Consider the following 18781-nt stretch of genomic DNA (forward strand, 5'->3'; position numbering starts at 1 on the left):
ATAGCCTTGTAAACTTGTATTCTTGATTTGGTTGTCTCGTCTGTCAAGATTCGTATTTTGGGGATAAGATCACGACCAAACAATCAAAGAACCGCCAAGAAGGAATTCCGGCTGGACAACTCCCGGGCCTTGCTTGGAATTCCTTACATTCTAGAATTATACATTGTTGTTGTGATTGACTCCAAACCACTTTCTGGACCAAGTTAGGAGCAGCCACGTTGCAACCTGTAGGACCTTCAGGGTCACATGACTAACTGTTGTTCCAAAATCGCATTGGCCGACCTTGATGCGACACGCCGTTGCCATCGCGACGCTTCACGACACCACAGCGACCTTGTGTTTGGAACGCTGTCGAGATGACTCACATAACTTCAGTTGCCATGGCGACCCAACCTTTCCAGTTCCCACATACACACACACGCTGACAGTTGATAACGACGATAAGGAAGCACACCGGATTCCATCCTGACGTTTTTTTTGTTGCTTTTTTATTGAAGCATCCTCAAGCAGGGACATTAAACACATATCCCACAATGCATCAGTGCAAGTCATAGAAAAGTCACAGGACAAGTATAGAAACATCTAGAAAAATAGAGAGCTATTGTACAAACATGGAGGTCACGTCACTTTTCACCCTCATGCAGGAACATCGATACGTCTCGTCCAAGCTCCTTTTCTGACTCCCAGCATGCACCTGCCGGGCCCACGTGCGTCACGCCACGAGGCCAAAAGTGGACCATGTTCAGGTCCCGAAGATTCTGTCAACGCCACCGCTGTGGCACGCTCTTCTGCACGCCGCGCCTCACACGGCGCTCACAGCCAGCGAATAGGCGGCCATCATCTGTGCTCGGAGCTGCTGCTTGACGTGCACGCGCCCGTGTCGCTTCCTCTCGTCGCTGCGTGCGAAGCGCTTGCCGCACACGTCGCAGGAGAAGGGCTTCTCGCCCGTGTGCGTGCGCATGTGCGTGGTCAGGTGGTCGCTGCGGCTGAAGCTCCGCGCGCACACAGCGCACTGGAAGGGCTTCTGTCCCGTGTGGACACGCACGTGCCTGTTGAGTTCGTCCGAGCGGGAGAAGCGGCGCTCGCAGCCCTCCACGAAGCACGGGAACGCCTTGGCCTTCACGCCGCTCTTGCCAAGAGCCCTGCGGCCCTTCCGGGACACTTTGGCGCCCGTTGACACGTTGCTCAGGTGCACGGTTGGGAAGGCACCCTGCAGGAGGGATGACAAGAGATCGGAGTCCAGGGTGGAATGGGCGGGACAGTGGAGGTCGACCTCCATTTTGACGTGGTCTGCCTCAGTGCCAACCCTCCAGTTCTTCATCCAGTCCTCCGGTGCCACCACTTCCTGCTTGACCTCCAACGCCTTGGTCTCGCCCTGGCCGTCGTCTTGCCTCAGCAGAGCCTCGATGAAATCTGGAGCGACCGGCGTTGCGAGGTAGTCGACCCCGCAGCTGGAGCTGGCCGGCTCGCTCTTGACCGTGGTCACCGGAGGGTAGGCAGTGTCCTCTCGCTGCTCCATTTCAGTGCAGATTCCAACGATCTCTGTGATCATGTTGAGGATGGCGTCCGCGGTGCTGCTCAGGCCCACCGCTGACACCGTAGTCGGTTCGGGAAGGAAGCTGCCGCTGAAGTCGAGGGAGGGCGAGAGCGAATCTGAGTCACTGAAGTCGGAGAAGAAATCTGAGTCGGAAGCGTCAGTTCCCGGCGAGACAACTGGAGGGTAACAGAAGAAGGAGGGGGCGGGGGGGACTTTGTTATTGTTGCATAACAGCACGATGACATCAGGACGCAACCAATAAAGAAGATGATGCAGTGGCTTCATGCTTTGATAACTCACCTGCTGGGTCGGCCTCGTTGACGTCGCAGCGGTCGGATTCCACGCTGTTCACCCAAGCGCTGCACGCGTCCTCGAAGTCGGACAGGAAGCTGCAGTGGCGCTCGGCAAGCATGACGGTCAAAAGAGAGGTGGGAATTCCCGTCGAACGGTTTTCAGGCGGTGTGGAGCGTCCGGGGTTCGCGTCGCTGCGCTCGCTCGGTGCTGAGGATGCCGAGCTCCTGTGCTCGCCAGCCCTTTTATACCCTCCGTCTCCGTGGCAACGCTGGCACCACCTCATTGGCGCCAGGGATTCCCCCCTCCGTGCATGTCGAGAATGCCCAAACATGGCTGACTTCCTGCGGTGACGGCGGGCATCCCCGCGCCATAAAAGGAGCGGCGGGCTTTCCTCACTGCGGCAGTACATGTGACGCCCACTGCGGATACATCCACCGAGTGTGCGTGCGTGTGTGTTGTTGTTTCCATGGAGACACCTGTTTGGATGAAAACCTTTATGACGAGTGTAAACAACAACATTGTCACAACAAACACAAACACACAACCTTCAGGTTTGCGCGGCGTGTTGCTGCAGAGGACGAGATGCGGTTTCCATGGCGACGGGAGCACATTCACGCAAGAGTTAAGATTAAAAATCAAAGATGCCAACACACTCAACATCGCCCACTAGTGGCTGGTGTTTCTATGGCAACCATCAGAGGCCGGGGCTGTGTTTATCATACGCCGTCCAATGATCCATGGTGGGCTGTCTTTGGACTGGCATGCGGCCTGATAACGGCAAGGTCGCGTGGCGCAGATAAACACACGCACGCGACCTCCGACCTGCGCAAGGTTGCACCAGCCCTCAGACTTTAAAAGGCAAGCCACTTCGCATCCGTCTCCATTTCTTCGCCATGGTGGCATCTGTCTTGCCCGCGATCGCCTCGTCGCTCGCGCCGGTGCTCCTAGTGCTTGCCGCACTCGCCACCTTGGTGGCGCTTGCTCAGCGCTCCGGCGGCATGCCCGGCCTGCCCCGCTTGCCCGTGGTGGGCAGCCTGCCTTGGATAGCAGGAGCCACCCCCCCACACTTGTTCTTCATGCAGTTGGGCCACAGGTGAGACCTTGACCCTGTGGACCAGCACGGCCTCCTGCGCTAAGTCAATGTGGCGTTTGCGTGTTTGTGGCAGGTACGGGCCGTTGTTCGAGCTCTACCTGGGGCCTCATCGCACCGTGGTGGTCAACGCCCACGCGCATGCCAAAGAAGTTCTGCTGCAGCGAGGGCGTGACTTCGCCGGACGTCCAAGCATGGTGACGCCTCCCGAAGCCATTGAGCACTTCCTTTTTTGCTCAACACGTCAACTGACCTTATGTTCGGCAGGTGACCACTGATCTGCTGACCCGAGGCGGGAAAGACATCGCCTTCTCCGACTTCTCGCCGTTGTGGAAACTTCACCGCCGCCTGGTGCACACTTCCTTCACTCTCTTCGGAGAAGGAAGCAGTCGCCTGCAGGACATCGGTAGGTACAGTGCGACCTCGGGTCACAAACGCCCCTATTCATGAACAACATTTTCGCACAATTATTGCTTTGGTTCACAAACTGGGCTTCAGTCACAACAGCCAAGTGGAACAGCCCAATTGTGCCTTCTTTCACACAATGTGAACATCATTTTCTCCGTATTTCCCACACAGATTTGTGTCGGATTGTTTTTTTTAACTCCAAATGATTCTAACCCTGGTTCTGGGGCTGGAACGGTTTCATTCTATTTGAAAAATCAGTTCGCAGCCTACGGTGATGACACTCTTTGTCAGTTCTGTCCGAGGTGGACGGTCTGTGCGTGGAGCTGCTTTCCAGCGATGGCCGCGGCTTCGACCCATCAATCGCGGTGACCACGGCCGTCACCAACGTGGTTTGCACGCTGGTGTTCGGCTCCACCTACAGACACGGTGATGGGGAGCTGCAGGAGGTGATGCGCTACAACGACGGCATTGTGCGGAACATCACCAGGGGAGGACTGGTTGATATCTTCTCCTGGATGAAGGTACAAGCCTCCCCATTGGTGTACCCGCTGCCACCTCACAATTTTCTGGTGCTCCTCAGGTGTTCCCCAATGCGTCGCTGCGCGAGCTCCGGGCGTGCATTAGTGTGCGAGACCGCCTCCTCACTCAAAAACTGCGCGAACACAAGGTGAAAGATGCCAGGAAAAGGCATTGGCTTCCCGCACGTGACACGTGACTTCCCGCTGAGCAAAGTCTCATCTCCAGGAGGTGCTGAGCGAAGGTGACCCTCAAGATCTCCTGGACGCCTTGCTGAAAGGTAAAGGTTCACCTGGGTCCGACGGGGTGCCCATTACAGATGACCACGTGTTGATGACGGCGGCGGAGGCCTTTGGCGCTGGCGTGGAGACCACGTCCACTACGCTGCTCTGGATCCTGGCCTATCTACTGCACCACCCTGAGGTACACGCTCACACGCATTTCGGGTGAGCCGTCGCATTTGACGGCAGCGGCTCTACGGCGACCCCTGCAGGTCCAGGTGCGTGCACAGAAGGAGCTCGACGAGGAGGTGGGCGAGCGCGCGGTGTGCGCAGCAGACCGCGGGAGGCTTCCGTATCTGGACAGCATCATCAACGAGGGAATGCGGATCCGACCGGTGAGCCCGGTACTGATCCCGCACATCGCCATGATCGACAGCAGGTACGCCAAATTGACAAAAGTGCAGTACACACCTGCGGGCTAACGGCGGTTTCTCACCATAGAATCGGATGTCACGCAATCCGCCGCGGGACTCGAGTGTTGGTCAACATGTGGGCCATCCATCACCACCCTGACCACTGGGACCGACCGGACCTGTTCATGCCAGGTAACCCAGCCAACACGCCAACAGGTGGTCCAAAGGTGGACCTCAAATTTTTCATCAAACTTCTCTAGATCGCTTCCTTGATGACCAGGGTCGGAGGGTCACACCCCCCTGCTTCCTGCCGTTTGGGGCGGGACCTCGCGTCTGTGTGGGCGAATCGCTAGCCAGGATGGAGCTCTTCCTTTTCCTGTCCTCCATGCTCCAGCGAATGAGCTTTATGCTGCCGGACGGGGCTTCCCCACCCAATCTGCAGGGGCGTCTCGGTGTGGTCTTGCAGCCACTACCTTATAAAGTCGCCGTCAGGTCAAGGGCGGGTTGGGAAGTTGGCGCTCATGCTAAATAGCCAGATACTATGAATATCTTACATTTGTGATTCTTATTATCAATGATTAGCATGAGCAAGATCTGAAATTACATCATGCGCATCAATAAACAATAGTGTTGTACACGTGATCCATTTATTTAGCACAGCTCACACACAAAAACACATATTCAAGAGCGTCAGAATAAGAATTGGCCTCGTTAATGGCTCGTCACGACACAAACAGGAAGTAACGACGAGCAGAGAAAAACTGAATCCGTCAACGCGTACAAGTGCTAAACCAGACGCAAATGGTGTGGCGTGGAAGCCAAAAAAAAAAAAAAAAAAAAACGGGAACACATTCGTTTTAATGGCTTTACAGGAGATTAGGTGCTTCTTTTCAAACTTTCTCCACCATTTTTTTTTTTTAAGGTGACAAACTTTGTGTGCTACTGGTGATTAGCGATAGGCTCCTAGGGAGTTAGCATCTGGCTAGCAGTGGGTCGGCGTACTCACAATCATGTTCTGTGTTCTGACAAGAGTAAAAGGTGACAAAAAGAGAAAGAAGAGCGCTACAAACTTGGCTAGCTGTAGTAACAGTAGTCCACCACAGAGGGCGCGCTGCAGCTGCAGTCCCTCAGCTAAAGAAGAAGAAAAGCACCACATCTAACGCACGAAGGAGGGGTGGAGCCTTAATTTCCACTCACCTGTCTGTTAAGTAAACGGTACATCAGGAAGTTTCCATATCCAAACAGGAAGAGTTCATGTCAAATCAGGAAGTGTCCATGTCCGATATAGAAGTGCAGCTGACCAATCAGAAGGTGTACATGACCGATCAGGAAGTGCACATGTCCGAACCGGATGTCTACATGCCCAACCGGAAGTGTACATTTCCAATCAGGAAGCGTACACATCCGATCAAGGCGTGTACTCGTACAATCAGGAGCTATCAATGTCCGGAACAGGAAGTGTCCAAGTCCAAAATTGAAAGAGAAACGGGAAGTATCTATGTCCAATCAGGAAGTACACATGACCAATCAGATAGTACACAGGTCCAGTCCAGAAGTGAAAATGTCACACTGGATGTGTCTACGTTAAAACACGAAGTGTCTATGTCCAATGAGGAAGTGTACATGTCCCGAATAAAATCCGTGTCCATGTCAAACCGGACGTCCACGTCTACACAGGAAGTGTCCAACCTGAAATATACGTCTAATCAGGATGTGTCCACATTCAATCAGGTAATGTACAAGTCCCACCGGAAATATCCATGTCCAATCAGAACGCCTCCGTGGCAAAGAGGATGTCTTTACTTCCATGTCCAATCGGGAAGCAGATGAGAGTGGGGAGTCTCCGAGAAATAAAGATGGACGGCTGCGGACAGGCTTGTCACTCATCTGGCACGACCACCGCCACTGACTATCACGCCGTCTCCACGACAACCACGACCTCGCCCGCCTCCTCGTGGGGGTGGCACGGCGTGGCGGCACACTTGGAGGGACAGTCCACGCTGTCGTGGAGATCAGAGTTCTTTCCCCCAGCGGTGCTCTCTGTCTCGGCGTCCTCCTCCCGCGCCTCCTGCCCTTGCACGCGGCAGCGGCACACTTCGATGCCCGAGTCGCCGGTCAGTCTCCGGTGGCGGTACTGGCTCGCGTCGGCGTCCACGTTGTCTTGGTCCCCCTCCTCGTCTGTCTCTGCTCGAATTACATCCACGCACGGCGAAAAGAGCGTCTGCTTGGGCGGGGCCTGAGTGGGCCGGGCGGGTTGGGGCGGGTCCAGGAGTAAAGAGGTGGAAGGGGGGGAGTAGGCGGAGGGGGCCTTGCACTCGCTGGACCCGGGCGACCCTGGCTTCTTGGGGACATACTCAGGGTCTACGAGCGGAGGGGGGCCGGGGTTCGCCGGCGGACTCGTGGGCCGCGGCGAGCTGGTTTTTGAGGCGGCGGCCGTGTCTGCGTGGACGGGCGAAGGAGGAGCCCGCGGAGTGGTCTCCGCGGCGACATCAAAAGGAAGGGCTGCCAACTCACTGGGCGTGGAGGCGTGGCTTGTGTCCGTCTCATAGGTCAAGGGAGCAGAGGGGAAGGAGCTGCACGGAGACGAAGGGCAGCAGGAGTCACAGGAGCAGCTGGAGCTGATGGAAAGAAAACGTTTTTTTGGTTTTTGTTGTTCGGCTGCTTGTTCATGCAATATGATGGATCCGGATGTTGCCGGAACTGTCTGCATTGCGGTGGATATTTATGGGAAATGCAGTCGGACAGAAAAATAAGACAACAGAAACAATAGATGACGGCAACGATGTGACACACATCAAAACTACTCTGACAAAGACAATTCATCCTCAAAACTGGCGCTACGCACCTGTTGTCCGAGCTGAGCGAGGAGGGGGCGTCGCTGAGCGGCCGGTGCAGCAGCGGGTCGTGCTGCAAGAGCAAGTGGGGGTCAGCGGCGCGGGGGGGCTGCGGGTAGCGCGGCGCCGTGAAGACGGAGCTGTAAGGGGGCGGCGGCGTGGAGGGCTGCGCCGCCACCTCCTCGTACGACGGCAGCTTGAGCGACGCCAGGAAACCTGCGGGCGCGTCAACACGTCAACGTCAACCGCCGAGATCGGGATAAACGTCCGCGGCCGACTTACTGAGGTCCAGCATGGAGGACGGGTAGGAGGCGGTGCCCTGGTACGCCAGCAGGCTGATCTCTCGCTGGCGCCGCTGCTGCTGCTGAGCTCGCACTTTGGCCCGCCGGTGGCGATACGCGCAACAGCAGCTGAACATGATGAGCGCCGTCCACAGCAGCCAGAACCCTGCACGTGACATCATCATTTCGGACATCATCACAAGACAGGTGACAACCATAGCTGCGTTCGGAATCGTTTACGCCCTCATCACTATCCGTCGGGATTTTTCGATGGTGGCCCTCGATAGCGCCTTCATTAAAAATGGAGTAGGGAACGAATGAATCACGACATAAGGCAACTAGAGCTGCTATATTAAAAATCCCTTTGCGCTTATTAGGGAATAGGGAATGAGTGCGTTCGGAATCATTCACTCATTCCCTACTCCCTAACAACGGCAAAAACGGCTTTGTGCACATTTTCCGAACTAACGAAATCTGCTGTAATTAAAAATCCCTTTGCAGTGATGAAATGTTCACGCATTTGTACAATGGAAAACAGATTCCGGACACGTTTTGGCACGATGTATCATCGGCTATATTGCGTTTCTAGTGACCATCGTTGTTCACTTTTTTTCCCCGAGATGCGTTTGAGGGCGCTATAAAGAGCTGATGCAATACTCAGGATACATTTGGGCAGCGCTGCAATTGGCAAACTGTCACACTATAGAGCACTAAAAAGTGTATAGGGAGTGATTCCGAACGCAGCCCACGTCAAGGCCACTCACACCACAGCTCGTAGTAGTACGTGCAGCATCCCGTCTCGCCGCAGCAGTGACCCGTCTCGCACAGGTAGCCGCCGTTAGCGTTGGCGCCAGGGCAGTAGCGCGGTCTCCCCAGCAGGGGCAGGCTGCCACCGGAGTGGTACTCCATCGCACCCCCGCTCTGCCCACTTCCCTAGTCCCGCGCCACTGCTAACTGCTTGCGCCAACGACCTGCTAGCCACTGTACATGTAGGCCAATCCTCGTGGTTCCATTGTTATTACGCCAAGTCAATTGTGCTTTTCTAGCTTTTAGCGGCTAACTGCTAGGCGAACTGTCTTGAGTTGTTAGCGCGCGAGCGTTTTGACAATACAGAGGTCACAAGCTACGCTAGCAGGCAAAATGCGTTGAGCGCCGCGCGGCGGGGACACGACGGCTGGAGGAGACGAGATGGCGGCCGAGGCAATCCCACCTGCAGAGAGATGAGACAGACGATTCTGTGAAAATGTATATTTTTGGGGGGAGGCATACTTATCACACTTAAATGTTCCCTTTACAGTTGAACTTAATTTGACCTTCTCTAGACCACTGAATGCACACGCCCAACTGATAAATGTTATCTAACAAGGAGTTGAAAAATACACAGCAGGCGCTTGGGCCATGAAAATTTGTCAAGAAGTCCACTTCTCTGCCTTTCTGTGACTCTTCCAGTCTACCCGTTGCAACGTGCTATTGAGCCTTTAAGCTCAATGTTCCATAAATCTATATAACTTATGAGTAGTTACATAAATGAACTTTACCTGCACTTCAACAGCATAATATTTTGACATCAGTGTTAATTTTGCCTCTCGCGGTCACGTGTGCGTTGGCTGCAGTTGTCATGACTACTGAAGGCGCACTGACTCACTGGCGCCCCCCGACGTTCGAATATGTCATGACAAGAGGCAGGTTAGCACACTCGGCTCAGTACAACATAGGCAAAGACATGATGGTGTGTGTGGTCCGTGAACGCCACATCAACACAAACACACGTTCTATCCGCACACAAGACAAACACGACGCGTACCGCTCCATCCGTCCTCGCTGTGGGATTCTGGTTCGGTATGTCGGTACCGCCGGGGCCTCCTCGCGCTGCCTGGAGTCTTCCCCGCCTCCTCGTCCTCGGTGAGACCCTCCGCCAGCCCCGCCGCCATCAGCTCCCGTCGCGCATCGAGCTCGCCGCATTGCGCCGCCTTCATCCTGTGCACTTTCAAAACAAAAGCGCTCTCTCGGCGGACTGTTTGAACGGCATGGCCCGAAGATAAAAAAGACGTGACTTTATGGCCATATTTTATTTTTGGGGGGTTAAATTCGATGGAGACGAGCGAGCAGACAACAGCTCACACAACGGTGATAAAACGTGAAAATGTGTTAAAATGGCTGCACTTATTTTGAAAAACAGCAAACTCTGCAGTAGCACTTTGACTTGACATCATCCAACATGTTAAAGCGGCGTCGAAAACACAGGAAGTGGAAACATAATAACTGATATTTATACTCATTTAAGTAATAATATTAGTGATTTTCAACAGGTTACTGATTATTTATTATGGTCATGACTAATCACAATGTTGATTTCACCTGCCGGAGGACTCTCCGGTCTCTGACTGGGTGCTGAGGCAGGATTCTGGCCAATCACAGCGCATTGTGCGCGGCAGCAACTCTTCCCACAGCAACAAGACGGTAGGCTATGTTAGGCACCATTAACTCGTTTCCTACTGACATTATATATAATATATATATATATATATATATATATATATATATATATTATATATATTTATAAAATTATTCTCAGGAGTAACTGATAATCCCCTTCAGTGCTGGGAGGTGCATATATGCAATACAATACAGGGACAAAATATTTTTGCTTGACACAACTCGTGTCTGTCATTCGCCCATTCACGCACACACTGGCATATTTCGGAAAGTGATAAGCACCAAAAAACGACATGTCACTTTCAGTGAACACAAATGTGTACAGTACTCCCACATGTGTTTCAATAGTTCTCATCACAGGAACAGTCTTCCATACAGCTATGTCGCCCCTTTGCCACATCCAATATGGCGACAGGGTCGACGTACAACGTAGCACCCAAAGCGTTATCTATGTACACTACATGTGTCAACGACGTAGACAATATCAGTCAATCGTGTGTTTATCGCCTCCAACATTCTTGTCTGATTTTTGTTCCTAATCCTTTTCGGTTTTCTGGCGTTTTAATCGAAAAGTGCATCAGACAGCCCCAGATAGGTGAGACAAGTTTTTACTCACATATACAACGTCGTGCAACGACGAGTCACCAAGTCAATTTACTTAAGCGTACTGTACTGCACCAGGCTCCCTCTTAAAGTTAATTTCAAAGACATTAGGAGGGGCAGACTGTACACCTGTACTGTGTATACATTATATTATTCACAAATCGCACAGAAACGAAGTTCATTACTCCGAAAGTGTCCGCAAATATACCCACAATAAATGCGTTAGTCACTCAGATTTGGTACGCTAAATAATCTAATTAAAATAAGTCAATACTGACAGGCTTGGATTCATAAGGTCAATTTTTGTTGTTTCTTTGGAGAAGGATCTAATTTGTGATGGTCTTCAATTCAGTGGGGGAGCTTGTTTTGTTCTGACTTTTATGCTGACTGTCCAAAATGCAGTTTTATGTGGTGGGTGGCAGACTACACTGCTCCATTTGTTACACTTTTGTCATGAGGCCAGCAGGCCATTGCCTCACTCAGTCCGTCAGTGCGTAAAGTGAAGCTCTAATACAGGGGTGTCAAACTCATTTTTATTTGAACAAGAATCATGGAAGTTGACACACATGATTTGCCTTTGCGGGCCACATAAAGTCATGTGGCGGGCCGGATCTAGCCATAAAATTCCAAGTTAATGATTATTTGCTAAAAACAATATCAGTTTGAACATGAAATGTCTTTGTAGTGTATTCAATTAAATTTAGGTGGAACATGATTTGCAAATCATTGTATTCCGTTTTTATTTCTTGAACATCCCAACTGCATTGGAATTGGGGTTGTGCATTCCTCACATGACTCTCCTCTTTGCTGACAGATGGAGATGTCCTCCTCAGCCTCCGCCGCGCCATCCGTGCTGCTCAACACAGGGGCTCGGATGCCTCTTTTGGGTTTGGGGATGTACAAACTGTGCGAGGCTGTGCTCCAAGCTGTGGATGCGGCCCTGGCTGCGGGCTACCGGGCCTTCGACAGCGCCACCGTGTACGGGAATGAAGCCGAGCTGGGTCGCAGCCTTAAGGAGCTCCTGCCAAAATACGGATTGACCAGAGAGGACGTGTTCATCACCAGGTGTGTGTCTGTCGCTGCCTGACCTGCTAGCTGAGATAGCGTGCGTGAATACAAGTGTTCGCACCCTCTTATAACCAGGAATGTGTGCTCAGAACCAACCTATCACATTCAAAGACGGCGTCTCAAACCCAAAGAAGAATTTTTATACCTTCCATTCCAATTGTACCAACTGTTGCGATTCACTATTAAAGATACAAAAATAAATAAAACCAGTTCTACAATATCAAAGTCCGCAGAGAGATTCCAAAGTAAAGGCATAGGTCAGGACTTGAGTAGGGTAGAAAATCATTTCCAAGGCATTAAATATTCCAAGGAACAATGTGAAGACAGTCATCATCAAGTGGAGAAAATATGGACGAACGGAGACATGACCAAGAAATGGATGTCCCTCCAAATTTGGTGGAAAGACGAGACTGATAACTTGTCAGGCAGACTCACAAATGGCCAACTTTGAAGGAGCTAAAGGAATTTCTGGCAAGTACTGGCTGTTTTGTAATATGTAGATGCGCATATTAATGCACGAGGTTATAGTATGTTTTATTATTTTCCCCCCTCAAAAAATATGCTTTTTTTTCCCAATTGAGTTGCACAGGTTATGGTGGAAAAAAGTTTTGAAATGATTTACTGTATCTTGGTAACATTTTTCACAAAAACCTTGTATTTGAACAGGGGTGTGTAGACTTGTGATATCCACTGTAAGTGAAGGAGTTGACTCAGTACTTCTACATTTGACCTCAAAGTCACACCGGAGTGGCAAATGTCGACGATGCTTGTGCTCCCTTCAGTAAACTGGCCCCCAAAGATCAGGGCGAGAGGGCCATGGATGGAGCCCTCGAAAGCCTGTCCAGCCTCGGGATGGATTACATCGACCTCTACCTGATCCACTGGCCTGGGACTCGGGGTCTGGATGTGACTGACCAGCGTAACCGAGGCGCGTGGACCGTTTTACAACCTTCTGTTCAATTCTTCCGAAGACGTGGTCCTAATTAAGATGGTGCCTGCAGGCAACAGAGCTCAGAGTTGGGCTGCGCTGGAGGAGCTGCACGCTCAAGGGAAACTGAAGGCCATTGGGGTGTCCAACTACACACCGGCACACATGAGGGAGCTCGTGGCCAGCTGTAAGGTCCGGCCCGCGGTGCTGCAGGTACGTAGAAGGATAAAATGTAGTACAGTGCCGTGAAAAAGTATTGGGCCACTATTTTGGTCCACTCTTCATTGCAAAATTGTTTTAATTCAGCAACAATGGAGGGTTTTATTTGTTTTTTTGGTTTACTTTGAGTAGGCCACTCCAAAACCTTCATTTAGTTTCTGTTTTCCCCCAAGCCATTCAGAACTTGATTTGCTGATGTGTTTTGGATCATTGTCCTGCTGCAGAACCCAAGTACGCTTCAGCTTGAGGTCACAAACTTATGGCAGACCATTCTCCTTCAGGATTTTCTGGTGAAGAGCAGAATTCATTATTCCCTCAATCGCAGCAAGTCGTCCAGGTCCTGAGGGAGATAAGCAACCCCAGACCATCCACACTATCACCACGTTTGAGTTGGTATGATGTTCTGAAATGCTGTGTTACATTTGCGCCGGCTGTAACGACACACACACCTAAAAAGGTCAACATGCGTTTTGTCAGTCCATCGACTATTCTCCCAAAAGTCTTGGGAATCATTCAGATGTTTTTCTTTTTTGCAAAAGTAAGAAGACATTTGATGTTCTATTTGGTCAGCAATGGTTTTCGCCTTGGAACTCTGCAATTTTTGCCCAGTATCTTCCTTATTGTTGAATCACAGACACTGACCTTAACTGATGCAAGCAAGGCCTGGTGTTTTTTTAGGTGTTGTCCTGGATTCCTTTTGTGACCTCATGGAGGAGTTGTGGCTGTGCTCATTTTTGTAGGCCGGCCACTCCTGGTACGCTTCACCCACTGTTCCATGTTTTCTCCGTTTGAGGATAATGGCTCTCACTGTAGTTTGTTGGAATCCTAAAGCGGATTTGTAACAAGTGGGGCCTCACTTTTTCCACACAGGGCCAGGTAGCTTTGAATAGTTTTGTTTCTCCCTGAATAAATAAAACCACCATTTTAAAAACAGCATTTTGTGCTCATCTTTTTTTTTGATATTTACATTTCTTTCATGATCAGAAAAATTAAAGTGGAGAAACAGCAAAGATATTAGAGTTTGAGAAGGGGGCAATACTTTTTCACAGCACTGTATATTATATATTCCACAAAAGTAGACCAGGGGACCACTGAATTTGTGTCTTGACCACCTTCAGGTGGAGTTCCACCCACTTGAATGCCAGGCCGAGCTGAGGCGAGTGTGCCAAGAGTTCGGCGTGTGCTTCCAGGCCTACAGTTCCCTGGGGAGGGGGGAACTCCTCGCAGACCCGATGGTGGTCCAAGTGGCCGAGACCTGCCAGCGTACGCCCAGTCAGGTGAACACCTCGTGCGGTTGTTGCCACTTGCAAACTGTGCTTTTTTTTCGTTTGTTTTTCCCCCCCCGCCAAACATAAGGACATTTCGAAATGAACACAAACATTTCAACTTCTCCCAAACAGATAGACTGAACTTGTCGCTCTCGTTTTCAAAAAGGTTGGCAACCCCCTGCTTCAGAACCCGTGGCGGAAGTCAGTCGTTGATGCGTTTTTATGTTCCCTTCAAGGTGCTGCTGCGCTGGGCGGTGCAGCAGGACGTCCCGGTGCTCCCCAAGTCGTCCAACCCGGAGCGGATCAAGGAAAACGCCAGGATTTTCGACTTCGCACTGAGTGACGGCGACATGGGCAGACTGTCGGCTTTGGATCAAGGACACAAGTACTGCTGGGATCCCTCCCAGGTGGTTTGACGGGACAGACCAGTGGGGAGTTAATCCACCCTTTTAATACAACCACTGTGACGTCGCAATGATAGAAACCAACAATATGATCCCAAAAAACGCAATATAACAGCACCCAAATGTGCTGTGTACATCATCAGGAACAGTTGACAATTATTGGTTATCTCATAAACATGAACCATTTCAATAAAATCCATCATAATGCCCAGAGATGCTGATTATTAAAAGTGTTTGTGTGTGCAGATAACTGCAGATGTGTTTTGCTAGCCCAAAATGTCCGGAGACAAGTTTTGCTCTGACCAACCAATCAGAGGACAGAAAAATGCCGCTGTCATCAAAGGTCAGCGCTTTGGCCCCCCCGTGAGGACAAATTTGAAATGTGATTGGTGAGGTTACCTGGGCCAGCACAACTGATTGTGAAGGCTATGGGCAGATTAGACAATTTCCAGTGTCGAAATACTCATACTATGTTCAGAGTCATATTATGAACTGTTTGTATGACCAGAAAGGATTTTTTTTTTTTGGGTCCTAAAAACTCTTTATTCAGGACAGCGTCAAGGATGAGAAGTTTCACAGCTGTAGAGAAAATGCATTTACAAATCTCTGTTTTAAAAAAAAAAAAAAAAAAAAAAAAAATTCTTCACACAGATTCAAGTAATACAGAGTTGCAAAACTGCACATGCCCAAGCTTCTTTTTATTTATGTATTTATTTATTTTGTTTTTAAAGTGGGGCTTGAGCATGATCGTGCGTAACGGCGCAACGTGAAGTTTAAGGCGGTACACGTGCAGTGTCGCGTTCATAACAAGTTGAAGGCATTTTAGCGAGATTCCTTTGATGGTGCGGGCACCGTGTACGCACGCCTAACGCAGGTCCACAATGTTGTCCTGGCAGCAGTTGTTTCAACATTTGGTACATAATAGTCACATCAGTCGTTTAAAAAAAATAAAATAAAATAAAAACTTGTGGCGGGGTGTTATACTGTATATCAATTTCTGTCTATTCATCATCACACAACTGGGAGGCTATTGAAATACATGGTTGAATGGGCCAATTAGATTGTCTTGATTTACTCTACGATAAAATCATTCAAAGACAGAACAAACACACCGTTTATCTTATTTTAACAATCACATAGAAGTCAAGGCAATTATTCCCCCCCATATAAAACCATGTATGGATCCAGTGTTAAGTCATGCGAAGAGCGCACGATACGAGACAAAATCGGAGCGTATCCCCCGCCAGCACTTTTAAGGTCAAGTGGAAATCTCTCCCGGTGACACGAAACGCGACATCGTCGAAGGCCAGACACATTGTGAAACACGACATGACGACACACGAGGCCACAGCCACTCCACAGGAATATTTACACCGTTAAAAGTCTCGCTATAAATCTTTCAAAACATCTCATATCGAGTTGTGCTTTTCAAAGTCATTTTCCTCTGCGTAACCCTGACATTTTGCAAAAAAAGACTGGATTGAGATTGTCTGTGTACAAGATTGTTCTTTCCTCACGGCACCGGACAAAAGTTTCAGGCCACTAACGTTAGATTGACTATCATGACATGAAGCTTTTTGCGCGGCACTGTACGAAGTTTGCGATTGTTGAGTCGAGTCGGGGCAATGGTACGTGGGTTGGACCCACATTGAACCACCTCCCCTGTCCGTCTACAGTAGGTTGCATAGTGTTGGCGTAAAACGATGTCCTTTAAATACACCTCTCGCTCAGGTTTTGTCAGGTTCCCAACAATATCGTCATAGCAAAAAAAAAAAAAAAAAAAGAACAATCGCACGAAAAAGTAGTTCAAGAAAAGAGACCTGAGCTCGCGCCTCAGTCCATGTCACTACGTCTCTTCATTGCAGGCCAAAAGTCCGGCGGAGGAGGAAACCCTGTCCCCCGAAAGTTCCGTCTCAGTCGGTGCCTACTCTGTACGATGTGCGTGGTTGTCGTGGTGGTTGTTTTCGCCCTCCGTCTCCTGGTGGCTGAAGAGGTAGCTCCACCAGGAGACTGGAGTGGTGGATCGGCCGCGATGTGCCGCCAGCACTCTTTAACTTCAACTCCTGCACCAAAAAAAAGATGGACGACAAGGTAAGCGTGTGTCATATTCTCGAACACAAGGTTTCCAACTTTTTTGGGTCCAGGGTCTAACTAAAAACTCATTCGCTGCCAGCCTTCCCAGTGAACATGGGTATTTGACTTGTAAAGCCGTCAATGGCAGTGAATGTGTTTAAACCTAAGTAACACATTTACACCTAAATGCGATAGAAATTAACCAGTTTTTGAGAAAAAAAAGTCATAACGTTGCAATAACAAAGGCCAATATCTTTAGAGGTTAAAAAGTTGTAATGTTACAGTACGAGTCTGAAGTGGGATATATATGTATTTTTTTTTTTATAGAAAAAACACTATCAGGTAAAAATGTTTAATATTACATGTATTTTCTAAGATCAAGTCATTTAGTATTACCAGGTAAAATAATTTTAATATCACATGTATTTTTCAGTCAAATTTGAATGAAAGAACAAAGTCATATTTTTAACAAATGAATTTCAAAAATAGGATTTGTAATCTTAAGTGTTTTTTTCTGGAAAAGATGCTTATATTCCCTAAAAAAGAATTACCCCCCCCCACCCCCCCCCCAAAAAAATTCCCTTTGTTCTCAGAAAAATGGGACTTTATTCCTATAACAGTACAATAATAATCATAATTAAAAAAAAAAAGGTGTTAGAATTAAGTGATAACGTCACAATCCTATCAGCTTTTCGGATGTTTTTTAACTGGTGCAAGCACTCTTTTAAAATTATACGACACACTTTCTTGCTAATTATTTTGCAGACCCCCAAGCTCCAGCTGTCGGACCCCCGCTGTTGTAGACCACAAGTAACCGGCCTCTCACCCCTTTGTCAAACAGGCTGTCGAATTCGTCGCTCATCCGCCGCAGCTGCCGCCCGTACTTCTTGGCGGCCCAGAGCGCGGGGGGAGCCGACTTGGAGCGTCCCCGAAACGGAGCTCCGTCGGTGGGGGTACCGGCCTCCTCGTCCACCCTGGCCTGGAGCTCCTCGTCTCTGGACACCGTGGAAGCGTTGGACTCCGAGTTGAGCCGGATCCGGCCCGACATCGCTGAGGAGAAAAAGTAAGATTTGCCGTTAAATGATCGGTATTTGGGACGGTCACGGAGCTCGGAGGAGTTTGTTTATTTATCCGGAAGCTTTTGCATATTTTTACAAACGGTAGTTTTAAGATCAAATGATTCCTTTATTTCAAGGTATCAGGTACTCGCGAAGGCTACAGATACCAACCACTGATACTAAAGAAAAAAAAAGAAAATAAATTCCTTGACAGCTGTTTTTTGTTTTTGACACGAATCATCATTTGCTTCACAATAATCTGTCATTGTATTAATTGTAATTTCATATATCAAAAGTACTAGTGGTATCGGTGAATACTCACGCTGGTATCAGTCGGGGGGGGGGGGGGGGGGGGGGGGCTAAAAAAAAAAAGTGCAAGAAGGCAAAGAAATGTTTCAGACAAGGTTGATAAATAATGGCGAGTCTGCCCACCTGCCATCCGGAGCCCGGGTAAGGTGAGGGTGAGGCCTGGGCGAAGGCACGGCTCCTTTTCTGCGGCTCCTTGGGTGTTGTCCCCTTCTTCTACCTCCTCAGACGGTTCAGACTCGCTGTCGGATATGATGAAATTTGTGGCCATTGTGACATCTGGGGAATAAGTCCCGAAAAAACAAACAATAACAAAAACAATAAAAATAAAAAAAAACAGATCAATATAGACGCTAGATGGAAATAAAGCAGTTGCAAAGTGGCAACAACAGCAATGCTAAGCAATGCTAAGACAGTATCGGCTCTCTGTGAGCCGGTCCAAAGGTGATCGCCGCCGAGTCGTTCCGACAACGGCGATCACCTTGAAATGTGTTGGAACGAGATTAATCAAAAGCAAAACACGCCTTTTCAACGCCGAATTGTTTTTTTTTTTCTCTCGCTCTCTTTCCATCGGAGACTGAACAAAAGAGGACAAAAGAAAGTTGCGACGAGGCGGAAGCGGTGTGTGGGCCGATTTGTAACAACAGGCGAAATCATTTTTTCCTTTACCGGTTTCCTCGTTGGCGATCGGACGAGTCGGCCCAAAAAGTGCAAGTGGACTTTTGGGGTCCACGTCCTGGTCGTCGTGGTTGTTGTTGTTGTGAGCTCGTCCCTGTTTTTTTCCTTTTTTTCCCTTTTTTTCCCGTCCAATTCTGGGAGCCAAT

General features: G+C 49.5%; 5 protein-coding genes across 6 annotated transcripts; 2 read left to right on the plus strand and 3 right to left on the minus strand.

Moving 5' to 3' along the window:
- Window positions 1-531: 531 nt before the first annotated feature.
- LOC133397564 (early growth response protein 1-like) lies at window positions 532-2011 on the minus strand. The gene is made up of 2 exons (XM_061668589.1): window positions 1838-2011; window positions 532-1713 (listed from the first exon to the last, which is right to left on the minus strand). The coding sequence occupies exons 1-2, from the start codon at window positions 1947-1949 to the stop codon at window positions 803-805; spliced, it is 1023 nt and encodes a 340-aa protein (XP_061524573.1). The 5' UTR covers window positions 1950-2011; the 3' UTR covers window positions 532-802.
- Window positions 2012-2660: 649 nt separating this feature from the next.
- On the plus strand, window positions 2661-5114 carry LOC133397560 (steroid 17-alpha-hydroxylase/17,20 lyase). The gene is made up of 9 exons (XM_061668583.1): window positions 2661-2924; window positions 2998-3118; window positions 3189-3327; window positions 3621-3850; window positions 3910-3996; window positions 4074-4268; window positions 4339-4505; window positions 4568-4671; window positions 4740-5114. Exons 1-9 carry the CDS (start codon window positions 2725-2727, stop codon window positions 5009-5011), a joined length of 1515 nt encoding a protein of 504 aa, XP_061524567.1. The 5' UTR covers window positions 2661-2724; the 3' UTR covers window positions 5012-5114.
- On the minus strand, window positions 5114-9541 carry LOC133397561 (WW domain binding protein 1-like). Of its 2 annotated transcripts, XM_061668585.1 has the most exons (6): window positions 9399-9541; window positions 9133-9238; window positions 8359-8804; window positions 7596-7760; window positions 7325-7529; window positions 5114-7097 (listed from the first exon to the last, which is right to left on the minus strand). In XM_061668585.1, exons 3-6 carry the CDS (start codon window positions 8501-8503, stop codon window positions 6392-6394), a joined length of 1221 nt encoding a protein of 406 aa, XP_061524569.1. In that variant the 5' UTR covers window positions 8504-8804; window positions 9133-9238; window positions 9399-9541; the 3' UTR covers window positions 5114-6391. The 2 variants fall into 2 exon arrangements, with proteins under 2 accessions (XP_061524569.1, XP_061524568.1); XM_061668584.1 differs by lacking the exon at window positions 9133-9238.
- A 964-nt stretch (window positions 9542-10505) lies between these two features.
- Window positions 10506-15150, plus strand: zgc:101765 (uncharacterized protein LOC450036 homolog). The gene is made up of 7 exons (XM_061668792.1): window positions 10506-10625; window positions 11448-11698; window positions 12484-12629; window positions 12703-12842; window positions 13967-14125; window positions 14353-14523; window positions 14767-15150. Exons 2-7 carry the CDS (start codon window positions 11448-11450, stop codon window positions 14788-14790), a joined length of 891 nt encoding a protein of 296 aa, XP_061524776.1. The 5' UTR covers window positions 10506-10625; the 3' UTR covers window positions 14791-15150.
- Window positions 14446-18754, minus strand: LOC133397652 (bcl2-associated agonist of cell death-like). Its single transcript, XM_061668793.1, is given in 5 exon segments — window positions 14446-16528; window positions 16530-16583; window positions 17420-17643; window positions 18084-18236; window positions 18627-18754. Coding segments are annotated over 4 exon segments (507 nt in total). The 5' UTR covers window positions 18229-18236; window positions 18627-18754; the 3' UTR covers window positions 14446-16444.
- Window positions 18755-18781: the final 27 nt, after the last annotated feature.

Source organism: Phycodurus eques, chromosome 23 (assembly GCF_024500275.1).
Source record: "Phycodurus eques isolate BA_2022a chromosome 23, UOR_Pequ_1.1, whole genome shotgun sequence".
NCBI lineage: Eukaryota > Metazoa > Chordata > Actinopteri > Syngnathiformes > Syngnathidae > Phycodurus > Phycodurus eques.

Coding starts and splice junctions, on each gene's coding strand:
- zgc:101765 (XM_061668792.1), top strand. CDS start 11,448: ATGGAGATGTCCTCCTCAGCCTCCGCCGCGCCATCCGTGCTGCTCAAC. Junction 12,843..13,966: donor TCCGGCCCGCGGTGCTGCAG/GTACGTAGAAGG, acceptor GACCACCTTCAG/GTGGAGTTCCACCCACTTGA. Junction 14,524..14,766: donor ACTGCTGGGATCCCTCCCAG/GTGGTTTGACGG, acceptor TTGTGTGTGCAG/ATAACTGCAGATGTGTTTTG.
- LOC133397564 (XM_061668589.1), bottom strand. CDS start 1,949: ATGCTTGCCGAGCGCCACTGCAGCTTCCTGTCCGACTTCGAGGACGCG. Junction 1,714..1,837: donor CAACGAGGCCGACCCAGCAG/GTGAGTTATCAA, acceptor GTTACCCTCCAG/TTGTCTCGCCGGGAACTGAC.
- LOC133397560 (XM_061668583.1), top strand. CDS start 2,725: ATGGTGGCATCTGTCTTGCCCGCGATCGCCTCGTCGCTCGCGCCGGTG. Junction 3,119..3,188: donor TCGCCGGACGTCCAAGCATG/GTGACGCCTCCC, acceptor TATGTTCGGCAG/GTGACCACTGATCTGCTGAC. Junction 4,506..4,567: donor ATCGCCATGATCGACAGCAG/GTACGCCAAATT, acceptor TTCTCACCATAG/AATCGGATGTCACGCAATCC.
- LOC133397561 (XM_061668584.1), bottom strand. CDS start 8,503: ATGGAGTACCACTCCGGTGGCAGCCTGCCCCTGCTGGGGAGACCGCGC. Junction 7,530..7,595: donor GTCCTCCATGCTGGACCTCA/GTAAGTCGGCCG, acceptor ACGCGCCCGCAG/GTTTCCTGGCGTCGCTCAAG. Junction 7,098..7,324: donor TCGCTCAGCTCGGACAACAG/GTGCGTAGCGCC, acceptor TCTTTCCATCAG/CTCCAGCTGCTCCTGTGACT.